The sequence below is a fragment of the Tursiops truncatus genome, chromosome 1 (genome assembly GCF_011762595.2).
Source record: "Tursiops truncatus isolate mTurTru1 chromosome 1, mTurTru1.mat.Y, whole genome shotgun sequence".
Classification (NCBI taxonomy): domain Eukaryota; kingdom Metazoa; phylum Chordata; class Mammalia; order Artiodactyla; family Delphinidae; genus Tursiops; species Tursiops truncatus.
Genome location: NC_047034.1, coordinates 29,572,240 through 29,584,844, shown reverse-complemented (window position 1 = coordinate 29,584,844; position 12,605 = coordinate 29,572,240). Strand labels below are relative to the sequence as shown.

General features: G+C 35.0%; 1 protein-coding gene across 1 annotated transcript in view; it reads left to right on the top strand.

Moving 5' to 3' along the window:
- WDR64 (WD repeat domain 64) overlaps positions 1-12,605 on the top strand; it is a 149,971-nt gene that overhangs the window by 28,806 nt on the left and 108,560 nt on the right. Inside the window, exons 5-8 of the mRNA XM_033851972.2 lie at positions 356-385; positions 1,639-1,749; positions 4,208-4,422; positions 7,434-7,568. Coding sequence (XP_033707863.1) covers positions 356-385; positions 1,639-1,749; positions 4,208-4,422; positions 7,434-7,568 — 491 coding nt within the window. The remainder of the gene's footprint in view (positions 1-355; positions 386-1,638; positions 1,750-4,207; positions 4,423-7,433; positions 7,569-12,605) is intronic.

Sequence of the window (12,605 nt, the reverse complement as noted above, 5' to 3'; positions counted from 1 at the left end):
TTATTTTGCAGTCCCAATTTTTGTTATCAAAGGTTGCTCTGAATAGCTAAAGAATGTGAGGCAGTTTGCAAATAGAAGGAACAAATAACTAATAAAGTTTAAGCCTAAGAGCATAGTGACCAGGCTTAAAGACAAGCCACGGAAACATAAACTTGCCCAAAGCAAACAGTGCATTATTTTACAGAGCTAGATTACAGCTAGATTTTTCAGAGGCAGAAGGAACAAGGAGACTAACAGAAGGTAGAAATGACAAGTGAGGTTAACCAAGGAGGTACCGTGTTGCTTTAGAGCCAGCATTTTCATCTTTAATTGTAGTGCCAGCTGGGGATCATTATTCTCTTCCTTTTTCTTATAGATGAGAGTTCAGACCAGCACCAATGTTACAGTAAGTACTTTAAAAAAATTCCTAATTAAGTTAAACTGATTGATGATGGTTCCTCCATAACTAGTCAAAATCTCAATGAAGAGTCTGAATACACTCTGAGAATAAGAGGTTCTCATAGACTGTAGCTTTATCTTTATTGACTAGGATCCAAACTAAAGCTTGAGCAACAGCAAAGAGGACACAGACCTTGCTTTCTGAGTTAATTTGATGGTAGAGAATTGCTTGGAAGCTGACTATTCCTTGGAAGCTTCAATTTAAAATCTTCGCCTGTTTTTCTAAGTGCTCACTATTGAGGAAAGTGAAAGACAGACAAAACCCATGTTGTGAGAACAAGGAAATAGCCAGTGAAAATTATTTGAAAACATTTTATTCTAAACTTGAAAACAGCATTAAAGAACTTGAGTGCAATATTGTAATTTATTTAATCCATATTGCTAACTGGAACAGTAATCTTGTGGCAGCTATTGTAAAGCTATGGTGAATTGCTCTCAGAATCCCACCGTGGCTTTATGAGAGATGGAGAAGGATTGACTTTCACCCTGCTTGTATGCACTGAAATGCACTGAGGGTGCCAAGCAGAGGAGTCTCTGAGCCTCCATTTCTTAAACTTTCTTAAAATTCCTAACGGGTTTTACAGAAGGTTCAAGGGCATGCCTGAAATACAGGCAGCAGTTTCTGGCACAGAAGACACTCACGAGTGGGAGCCATTGTTCTCGTAAAGTAGTGTGTTGTCAGAGATATTATGGATCCTAGCCATGCCAATCTGGTGACTTTAGGAAAGCACAAGGCAGACTCACTGACCTCAACTTGATCACTGACCAGATGACCACCAAGGTCTTTTCCAGCTAAAAAATTTAAGCATGAGGACAGGGCCAGAAAACTCACTTAATCGGTGCCCTAAATCTAGTCCCACTGATCTCCTGTGCAGAAGTGTTCTCATGTAAAAGAACAGTGCATAAAGATGACTGCTTGGTCAGTGGCTGTGTGCTTCCAGAGAGCTGTGCCAGGCTCTAGCTGTGTCATTCTCCAGATGATGGTTCTGAGAAACTCAGGCTGAGGGTGAAAGGGAAAAAGATGGAAGCTTCTTCTCAGGACATTGAAGAAGAGACCTTGTGTGGCTCCTCTGCAAATAAGGGGGCAAAATGGGGCTTTTAATGTAAGTAATCTGCTCTTTTAGTAGCCACCATTGTGTGATAAAACAAAACACAATATACTCCAAAACACAACATGCCAATCCTATGCTTTTCTATCAGGATACCTCCTGGATTACAGGTTGTGATTACCTCTCTCAGCTGAAACGAATTGTAGCTACTACTGAAAGGACCATTATTGTCTGGGATCATAAAGCTCAAGGGAGCAGCCAGGTACTGTGCCAAGAGATACTCAAAGAAATTGGATTGTCTTTTCCATACTGGGAGGAAATGAGCAACACACTTTCTCTATTGAACATCAGTTTCCTCATATATAAAATGAGGGAGTTTAACTAAGATAATCAAGTCCAGCATCAATATTCTGTGAGTCTTAATTAAAAGGGAACATTCTTTCCATTTAGTGTATGTTTAATTTGTTTTGTTTTTGAGAGAGAATGATTAGTTCCTTTCTTCTTTTATATCTTTCTCTGAATCCACGTATTATCTTTTTGGTTATACTCATGTTAACCAGTTCAAAGCCTTTCTCTTCAGTCCAGCTTCATTTGGCAAGAAAACTACTAAAATCAAATGCATAATCCTGGCAAAAAATCGAATGGGCAGATGTTAATGTTAATCTCCTCAGTTAGTGATATGTTACCACTTAACCAATTTACAATATTTATTGAGCATCTGTAGACATATAGAAGTAATGAACATGTTCCCTACACTCAAACAAAACTCAGTCTTGAAGATTCTCACAAACAAACATAATATATAATATAATGGTATAGCAAAAAAGTAAAGTAAAAAAGAACAGGTACTCAGGGAGAGGAGCGATCACTAAGCATTGGGGTTATTATAAAAACGTCCTCAGGAAGCAGGCTGACTTTGAAGGACATGTAGGATTAACAAATAATTTAACCTTCCTCTGTGCCATACTAGTCTCAGTAAAATAGTAAACTTCCTATTCTTGTCTACAATATTGGCCAACTAATTATACCAAGATGATTTTAAAGAAGGCAGCTGTTTGCTTAATGTATTTTATTATGTGATGTGTCACTATCTCATGTCGTATAGTTTGATTACAACTTCTTTTCCTTCCCGCTCTCTCCTGTTTTCACTCTTGCTTTTCAATCTCATAGAAGCCTCCAGTTCATTGAAAGCATCTTCTTCCACTCTTCAGTACCCCTGCTTCTTCCCTCTTTCCCTTCTCACATTACCTCCTGGATGGATCATCTCTTAAATCTCTGTCCTTCAAAACTTGAATCTCGGATAGATGCTATAGCCCTTCTTTGCTCCTTTGCAGTGGCTAAGCACTGCTAGAGAAAAACTCAGAGCCACACTATTTGTCATCACTACAAATTCAGGGTCTGCAGACTCACCTGAGCACTCAGGGGCATTTATCAATCTCTTTCTGATTCTTGCCAACTCACTTTCCCACTCCTGGCAAGTATTCCAAATTCCATTATTCTTCTCAAGCCCTTGCCCTTTCGACAGGTGAACTTCTTCCTGTTTCTGAGAATACTGAGTCTGAAAGGCTTGTCCTCTTTCAAATTCCAGCCCTCCACCTACAGCTTTAACTAACAATACAACACTACTTCCTTTCTTTCTTCCTTCCTCTCTCTAAAGACAAAATATCTGACACTCCCTGTATCTGACACCCCCCCATCCCCTCCTGCCTTGTCCAGGACAAGACTCCATAGCCTTTTCCCTTTCTATCTTTTTTGACATTAATCTCTTCTCCTAGGATCCTTCTTTTCAACCTCTTCTGAATCTTCCTCTCAACCAATTCAGGTCCCAGATCCAAGGTCACCTTCCCTGACCATGGGACCCAAAATGACCTCTTAAGTCACTCTTTATCACAGCGCTCTGGCTTATGTTTTTAAGTGCACATCCCATTATCTGGAATTATCTGTTTAATTCATCTGTCTCCCCCAACTAGGACAGTAGCTCCACAAAGTCAGAAATTTTTGTTCATCACCATAAGCCCATGCCTAGAATGGTTCTTGCCATGTTGTAGGTGCTCAATAAATATTTGTTGAAAGACTGAATGAACCTCTAAATATGCTCAAGTCTCACTGATTCTATAGGAAACAAAACAAATTTAAAAATTTTTAAATACTTTTTTCTTCTCCTTAGGTAGAAATTAAGCTCCAGGAAAACAATGGCCATATAGCTTAGTGAACCCAGTTCAATAATATAGAGTCAGCTTGATAAATGCTTGCTGAATATTTTTGGATAAATGTAGACGTTAGGATATTTTTCTCCTTGTAAAGTAATTGGGACTTTGATATTAGATTTTCCTATTTACCATCCATTTTAATTTCAATGGTCTTTTAACACCTCAACTTTTTAATGCTTCCTGTTAATATTGCCTTACGAATTCAAGAAAGGAATGTTCACAGTAATACATCAGAAAATCTCATTATTTATTGAGCTAGAGACAGGTACTTCACACTTTTTCCCCACAAAACACCCAAAAGCACAATGTTGGGCTCAAAGTGAGAAGTTCATTCGTTAACTTCTACTTAGTTAACTTTGTTTCTTTCAAGTTCCTTTAACAGTGGGAATATCTAAAATGAGAAACATCAGAAAGTAAAATCTTATCAAATAATAAGAGCAATATTTAAATTTAATATTTAGATATTTAGAGCAACACGATAACTTATTAAAAGTGTTCTTCTGTTTCTAGGAAAACTATTTTGTCATAAAACCTATGGATCATTGCCTCCTCTGTGTGTGTGTAGTGTCTCTGCCTGACCAGCTCTGCCAAGATGACATCCTCTTGGGGGACGACGGTGGTTTTGTGAACAAATTCACAGTAAATAGTGATGACTTTGGACTCAAGCAGGCAAAATCCAAAAAAAAATTACAATATCAGGTGTTAGACTCAAAGAACTTTAAAAGGTAAGGGTATTACGGGAATAATCCAATTGTTTTAATATAGACATTGTTCAAGTATTTATGTAGTGAAAATAATATGCCAGACCCCATGGTAGAGATTTTAAATACAAAGCTGAAAAAGAAATGTTTTTTACCTCAAGGAACTTCTGGTATAATAGGGAAGACAGACAGGAAAATTAGCAACTGAAATTCCTATTTTAAGTGCTACTGACAATGAAAATCTATAGGTACTTGAATGAATTCAGTGAAAAATTAAATCATGAATAAAATATAAAAGACATACATGGCTGTTTACTAGTACTTAAATATGGAAGACAATTCTAAACATAAAAGCAATGGATACAGAATTCAAAGAAAAAGTTTGATAGATTTGACTATACACATCAAAAGATAACATTTGAAAGTAAATAACAAACTGGGATAAATATATATAACAAATATGACAGACAGTTGGTTAATAATCTTTAATAGGTTTTAGAATTCAATTAAAAAACAATAATTTCTCAAGATAAAAACTGACAAAGACGATGAACAGTTAATTCACCCACATGCCCACACAGCAGTCAATAAACATTTCAAACTGATCATCAGGCAAGAATGCTAAGAGCAGTTTCCAACTGATGAGGTTATGGGTGATTTCTATTGTCTGCTTTATAATTGTAGTGTTTTTGAAGTTTTTAGAGTAAGGCATAGATTACTTTTATTAGCAGAAATACAAGTTTTATACTAAATACAACCTTTTTATTAATCAAAGAAGTACAACTTATAATCATATACAACTTCTCACATAAAATTAGAACAGATTAAAAATGAGTATGATGTTGTGAGATGGGCATTCTCGCATACTGCTGGTGGTGGAAGTATGAGTTGAATCCCTTCTGGAAAGCAATTTGGGCAGATGCATCAGGTGTCTTAATAAACATTTATACATTGAGACCTGTGATCTCCATGTGTTTAAAAATATAAGTATGATTATCACAGCATTATTTCTAATAATAAAATATCTAGTGTCCAACAATAGGGGAATGATTAACTTAAATAAGTAATCATTTAAATAAATAATTCAGGTATTATATAAATGTGTGATATAATATAAATTCTACAAATATAATTACATATTTTATAAATATGTCCATACATGTGTAATACATTTATATGTAAATTTCATTTTTTGTCAGAGTCCTAAAAAATATTTAAGGCATTAAGGGCATTCAGTAAATCATAGTATAACCATATTAGAGAATGCCATACATCTCCATTAAATTATATTTTGAAAGATATTTAATAATATGGAAAATGTTCATAATATAATATTAAGTAAAAAACTTCTTATTTTTTTATGTACATTGAATCCAGTTTTATTTATGTATACGTGTCAGTATGTATATGTGTCCATTTGTATGTCTGCGTATTTCTACTTAGAAAGAAAAATATTGAATGTAAGTATCCCAAAATGTTAATGATGATTCTCTTTGGAACTTCAGAGAAGTGATTTTTCTTTTCTTCTCTATGGTTTTCTACTTCCTAAATTTTGTACAAACAAAATTTTCCTTTTAGAATAAGAAAAAAACTTTGAAAAATACAGGATTATATTTTGTTATTAATATAGCAAATATTTTATTCCAGAGATAGAATATGTAATTCAAAGCTCATTACATCTATTGCTACAACGGAATTAAGACTAGCCCATTGCTGAAACCCTAAGAATGACACAATGTTTATCTGGCTCCATTTTCCATCCTTCATATATTAGCAGTATTACTTAGTTCCACCAAAGTATTAAACTCTGATGTGGGAGTTTCCCAGTATGTGATGTGCTGCTCTATTTACTATCAAGCACTTTATTCCAATTATGATAGGCTCTTAGAATAGATGCTGAGACATGAATCTTCTCTTTACTGAGATGTGCATCACATGTCAGAAAATTCCATGGCCTGTTTTCCATCTCTGCTTCCATTAGACAGATATATTAGAAATGAGATTGGGGGAATTTGAAGAATGTGAGTACAGTTAAATGAATGCTAATTCATACTGGTTCTTTTGTAGATGATTTAATCATGCAGCTGATCATTATATACATGACAAATTATTTGAGACTAAAGTGTATATATATATATATAAGCCGAGTGTTGAAGCAAAACATTGTAGAAATTAAAGAAAGAACTAGCCAGTATCCTGAGTTCAAAATTTAACACAATCTGGCATGGAAAAAAGAAATCTCCCCCGACTCCCACTCTGTTTAATCCAATATTGTCAAACTTTCCTGCCTTGAGTTATAAATATGTCTATTTCTCAACTACAATCTAAGGAACTTGGTGATAAGGATTTTACCTTAATCATCTTTATGTCCTTGGTACCTGGGATACAATAAGTGCTCAATAAGTGTTTGTGGACGAGGAAACAAATACACTATAAAATATGAGTAAATAAAATACCATGAAGATGGCTTCTTCCAGGTTAAGACAAGAAGAATTTTATGGAAGTTTTGGCCTCTAGTGCTAAACCTCTCCCTCAAATGTCCTGTGTACTGATGAGCAAGCCTTTGACAAACACTTTGAAGGCTGTCCTAGCCTCAGCTTTACCAGTGATCTGGGTTAGAAACTTCCTAGTTCTTCAGTTTTGAATGTATTCATGGGAAATATGAAAATGAATTGACTCATACAAGATAAAAAACAATATAAAACACAGTCCTCCATTTGCATGATCAGAATTTCTTCAGTAGGGTAAGGATGATCATGTCAATATTGGATTGGGTTTCTTCTAGATTATTCCTCTAATTCTGAATCTATAGCTCAAAATCTGATGATAAACTTTTATTTTTTCATTTAAAATATGATGACGATCATATAGTTAAACAATTGAAAGTATAATGCATAGGATAGTGTTACACATGTAGGCTTTACCACAGCTCAGAGCTGCGATTTGGTTAAAGTAAAAGTGAAATACCAAAGAGAAACTCAACATGATGTGTTTGTGAGTCTAACATAACCCCCTTTTTTTCTTGTAATTCTCAGTGTTAAAAGGAAGCTACATAATGACTGGGTTATGAAAATTAGATACATTTCAGACCTAAATTGCTTTGGATCCTGCTCTGCAGACAGTGTTCATTCATTAGTTTTGGAATCCTTGAAGAGACTTGAGGATAATTTGTAAGTACAATTGTTTATATGCATAAACATTCTGTGACTTTCAGGTGTTTTCCTGAAACCCATGGCAGCCTTGGAGCTTTTAAACTGGTTTTTAGACACCTCAGATGTTAAGTATTCCATTTGTTCAACAAGATTAATTAGATTTTCAGGAGGAAGTTGAAGTTACTCATGCAAATCTGAACATGATATGTCCTCCTAGAAGCAGTTTTGCTCCTTTGTTTTTTATTGCTATATTCTATTAAAGTAAATCAATATTGGTGTAGCTATATTTTCCAAATAGTGTTCTATTGGTAAAACTTTATACTTTAAAAATCATTCTTACAGGTCAATTGACTAGACAATAGCCTGTGAGTATCTGTAGAACAACCATCATATTCCATGTGTAATAAACACACCAAATGGCTTTCTTATAGACAGATGAGTTTGAATAGTGTGTAGTCTTATTTTCTACCTAGTTAAATATTTATTAATAGTTATACTGATATATAGCAAGGGTATACGAATATATAGTAACTATAAAACAGCTGTTATATTTTTTTAAGAGAGATACATTCTACAGCATGGATAAACCTCAAAAACATTATGCTAAGTGACAGAAGCCAGACACAAAACACTGCATATTGAATAATCCCATTTGTTGGAAATGCCCAGAAAAGAAAAGTTTATAGAAATAGAAAGTAGATTAGTGGATGCCTGGGGCTGGTGATGGCAGCAAGGACCCCAAGTTGGCACAAGGGAGCTAAAGGGAAGCTTTAGGGTCCTTGCTTTAGGGAACTTGGGGTCCTTGCTTTAGGGAAGACTAAAGAAGAAGGAAATCACATGATCACATCAACAGATGCAGAAAAAGCACTTGACAAAATCCAGCACCCATTCCTGATAAAAACTCTCAATCTAGACACAGACATTATACCAGTTACAGGAAAACAACTCAAAATGGATCATAGAGCCAAAGATAAAATACAAAGCTGTAAAACTGGAAGAAAATATGATATTGGGTTTGGCAATGACTTTTAAGATACCACTCCATGAGAGAAATCATTGATAAACTGGACTTCGTTCAAATTAAAAACTCTGCTCTGAAAAAGACACTGTCAAGAGAACAAAAAGACAAGCCATAGACTAGGAGAAAATATTTGCAAAACACATATCTGATAAAGGGCAGTCATCGGAAATATACAAACAACTCTTAAAACTCAACACTAAAACAAACAACCTGATTAAAAAAATGGGCAAAAGATATGAGCAGACACATCACCAAAGAAGGTATACAGATGGCAATAAGTATATGAAAAGATGTTTCACATTCTACATCATTAGAGAAGTGGAAACTAAAATCACAATGAGATATCATTACACACCTACTAGAATGTCCAAAATCCAAAACACTGACAACCTCAAATGCTGACAAGAATGTGGAACAATAGGAACTCTCATTCAGTGCTGGAGGGAATGCAAAGTGGGTACAGCCACCTTGGAAGACAGTTTGGCGGTTTCTCACAAAACTAAACATACTTGCCATATGATCCAGCACTAAAAAGCACTAAAAGCACTAAAAAGAAATAAGCTATCCATGAAAAGACATGGAGGAACCTTAAATGCATATTACAAAGTAAAAGAAGCCAATCTGAAAAGGTTACATACTGCATGGTTCTAACTATATGACGTTCTGGAAAAGGCAAAACTGTGGATAGGCAATTAAAAATCAGTGATTGCTGGGATGCAGGGGGAGGGAGGGTTGAATAGGCAGGGCGCAGAGGATTTTTAGGGCCTTGAAAATACTCTGTATGATACTATAATGGTGGACACATGTCATTATACATTTGTCCAAACCCACAGAATGTACAGCACCAAGAGTGAACCCTAATGTAAACTGTGGACTTTGTGCGATTATTATGTGTCAATGTGTAGGTTCATCAATTCTAACAAATGTACCACTCTGGTGAGAGATGTAGATAATGGGGGAAGCTATGCATGTGTGGGAGGGCAGGAGCATATGGAAAATCTCTGTAATTTCCACTCAATTTTTCTGTGAACCTAAAACTGCTTTTAAAAAATTGTCTATTAAAAAATGCACTGAGCCACAAATTAGAATCTGATTTGCTGCAACAAGAAGCGAAAGATCTTCTTTAAACTTTGTTTTAAGGATGAAACTGGAGGGCATTATGCTAAGTGAAATAAACCAGACAGAGAAAGACAAATACTGCATGGTATCACTTATATGTGAAATCCAAAAAAAAGTAGAACTCATAGAAACAAAGTGTAGAACAGTCATCACCAGGGAAAGGGTTCCCTTTCCATAGGGAAAGGTTCATAAAAGTTTGGTAAACTTTCATATAGGTTTTTATAAAACCTATAAAATGTCTGAGGATCTAATGTAAAACGTAGTGACTATAGTTAACACTGTATTGTATAATTGAAATTTGCTAAGAAAGTAGAATGTAAATGTTCACACCAAAAAAAAAAATAAATAAACATGTGAGATGATGAATGTGTTGATTAACTCAGGGGCATCCTTTCACAATGTGTATATATATCAACTCATGTTATACAGTTTCAACAACTTACGATTATATGTCAAAACTGAAAAAATGGGATAAAATACAACAAAACACTATGGGTAAAAACTTAAAACTGCAAAACCCTTACCTAGTGATTCAATTCCATTCTTAAAACATACTTTCTCAATTGTAATCATTTTCTTCTGAATTTGTTTTTCTGTTTAAAGAATCAGTGAGTTGAAATGAGACAGAGTCTTGCTTTCTTTTTCTCTTTGCATTTAGGGTACAACTTTAAAAAGTTCTGGGAAAAATGGTAGAGAGACAAATATGACCCCCTAACAAAACACAAGTGATAGATACCTCCTAGGTCCTCTTGAAGTTTTAGTGAAATTCACAAAAAAATGGGAAACAAAAGATAGCCTTTGCACATACAGAGCTAGAATTTCTTTAAATTCCAAGGCTTTTAATTTAAGCAATGGAATAACAGAAATTTAATGAAAGATGAGAATATCACAGTCAGTCAGATGACTGACTACCTTAAGTTTTCCTGGAAGCTGTAGTCTTCAGGAAAAACACATATTTCCCCTTACGTAGAAAAAGGTGAAAATGTTTATCTTGGTGTAAAACATATTACAGTGAGAGATGATTTAAAAACTTTCTTCAGTACCTTAAAAACAATTTCATTTCTTGACACCACATCTGACACCACAAATATCATTTCTATGTTTTTGTGACATAATTAACTAGCTAGTGATTATACTCTGGCATTTTAAAGGAATACATTTCTGAAACATTTAATTAAGAACTAGATGCCACCTTATTTCCAATTTGATTTTATACTACGTTGGCAATTCATGATACATTCATAATCATAAAGAAACATTGTGAAAACATATACAAATATAATATGTCCTCGTGGTGGTATAGAAAAAATATATTCTGCTTCAACATCCAGAGAAAGGATTTTTATTTGCAAGATATACAAACCTACAACCATGATTTCCACAGAACAAATACTACCAGTACACTTACCAGGGTAATTCTAACAGTTTATATGGCAACCAGAAAGCTGTATAAGGTAATGTAGTTCAGCCTTTAATCCAGAACTGTATCAATTATTCAACAAATATTTACTAAGTCAGAATGTGTTAAGAACTGTGGACAATACAAATATGTTTAAGTCGTGGCCCCTGTCTTAAAATGCTTAAAATGTAAGTGGGAAGACAAGAAATATAGACATAAAATCAGCAGTATGGTGCAGCCAGCTCATGTCTGGAATTTGGCCAACTTATTGTTAAACTCTGCCATGATTAAAATAAGCTCACAAATCAATTATATTGAAAGCAAAGGCAGTAAATACTCAAAACTCATTACTTCTTATATATTTACTACATTTTACTATTACCTATGTTCTTGAGGGTTTTATGTCCTGAAGAACACAGTGCTATATAATGGTGTGCAACTCTGTATCTTTTCCTAACTCCACGTTAAGAGATGTCCCTTTGCTGGTTTGAAATCAACCATGAGAGAAATATTTGTACCATGGAAAACAGCAAATGTTGTAAAGCAATGGCACACTACCATCTCTACTTTCCTGTCCCCAGCTCAATGAATGTTAAACATTTATCAGCACACTACTACTTAGGATAATTTGTATTGCAAAGAAGAGCAAGTTAAAGGCCAGTTGACTGGTTTAGGATTATAGACATAATAGGAGTTCAGAAAGGGAAGTGCTAAATAATGGTCCTCCAGCAAGCCCATAGAGATAAGAACCAGAAGTCTTATATAGGAGACTATGTAAAGTAACTTGCCAGTGATTTCATTACACAAGAAAGTTTAAAGCAAACACAATAAACGTGCCTAGGTGGCTTTTGGATGAATGAAGTGGCTTTTTTTTCCTTCTTAAAGACTGTCTTTACATTGGTATGTTTAGTTGCCTATTGTCAATCTAATATTACAAAATAGAAATCAAAAATTGATCTGCACAATATTGACAGGCGCTACGTTCCAGTATCCTTCTCTCAGACCTCCACGTCTCACCATATCAGCTTTTGAACACTCCAACTCGCACTATACCGACTCAGTGATGTTGCTGAGGTCTCTGATACCTTTATCTCTCAGTAGATTGAATTTTATCAGCCCTTTCCTTGACTTTCTTCCCTTCCTACCTGACTGGATCCCAAGTTAATCATCTGAGTTTGTATCTCACCAGCATTCTTCCTTGATTTATACTCCTATCTGTCCAACATATCGATCAGCAAAATCCCAACCCTTTTGCTCAGCAGAGCCCTTAGCCCAGTCTCCCAATCCTTTTACATACCTTTGATTAACCCCCTCTTATTCCTCTCAGTGACTATTCCAAACTTCAACTCCTTTCACCCTCCACCGATGTCCTGTCCTTCCATATGATCAAAACAAAAAACAAAACAAAAAAAACCCTGTGGCCTCAGGAGTAATTCCCCAACACCCCAGATCTTTTCAGAATTTTCTATATCCACACCCAGCCTTAAGTCTTTTCTTTTTGTTTCAGAGGTTGGTA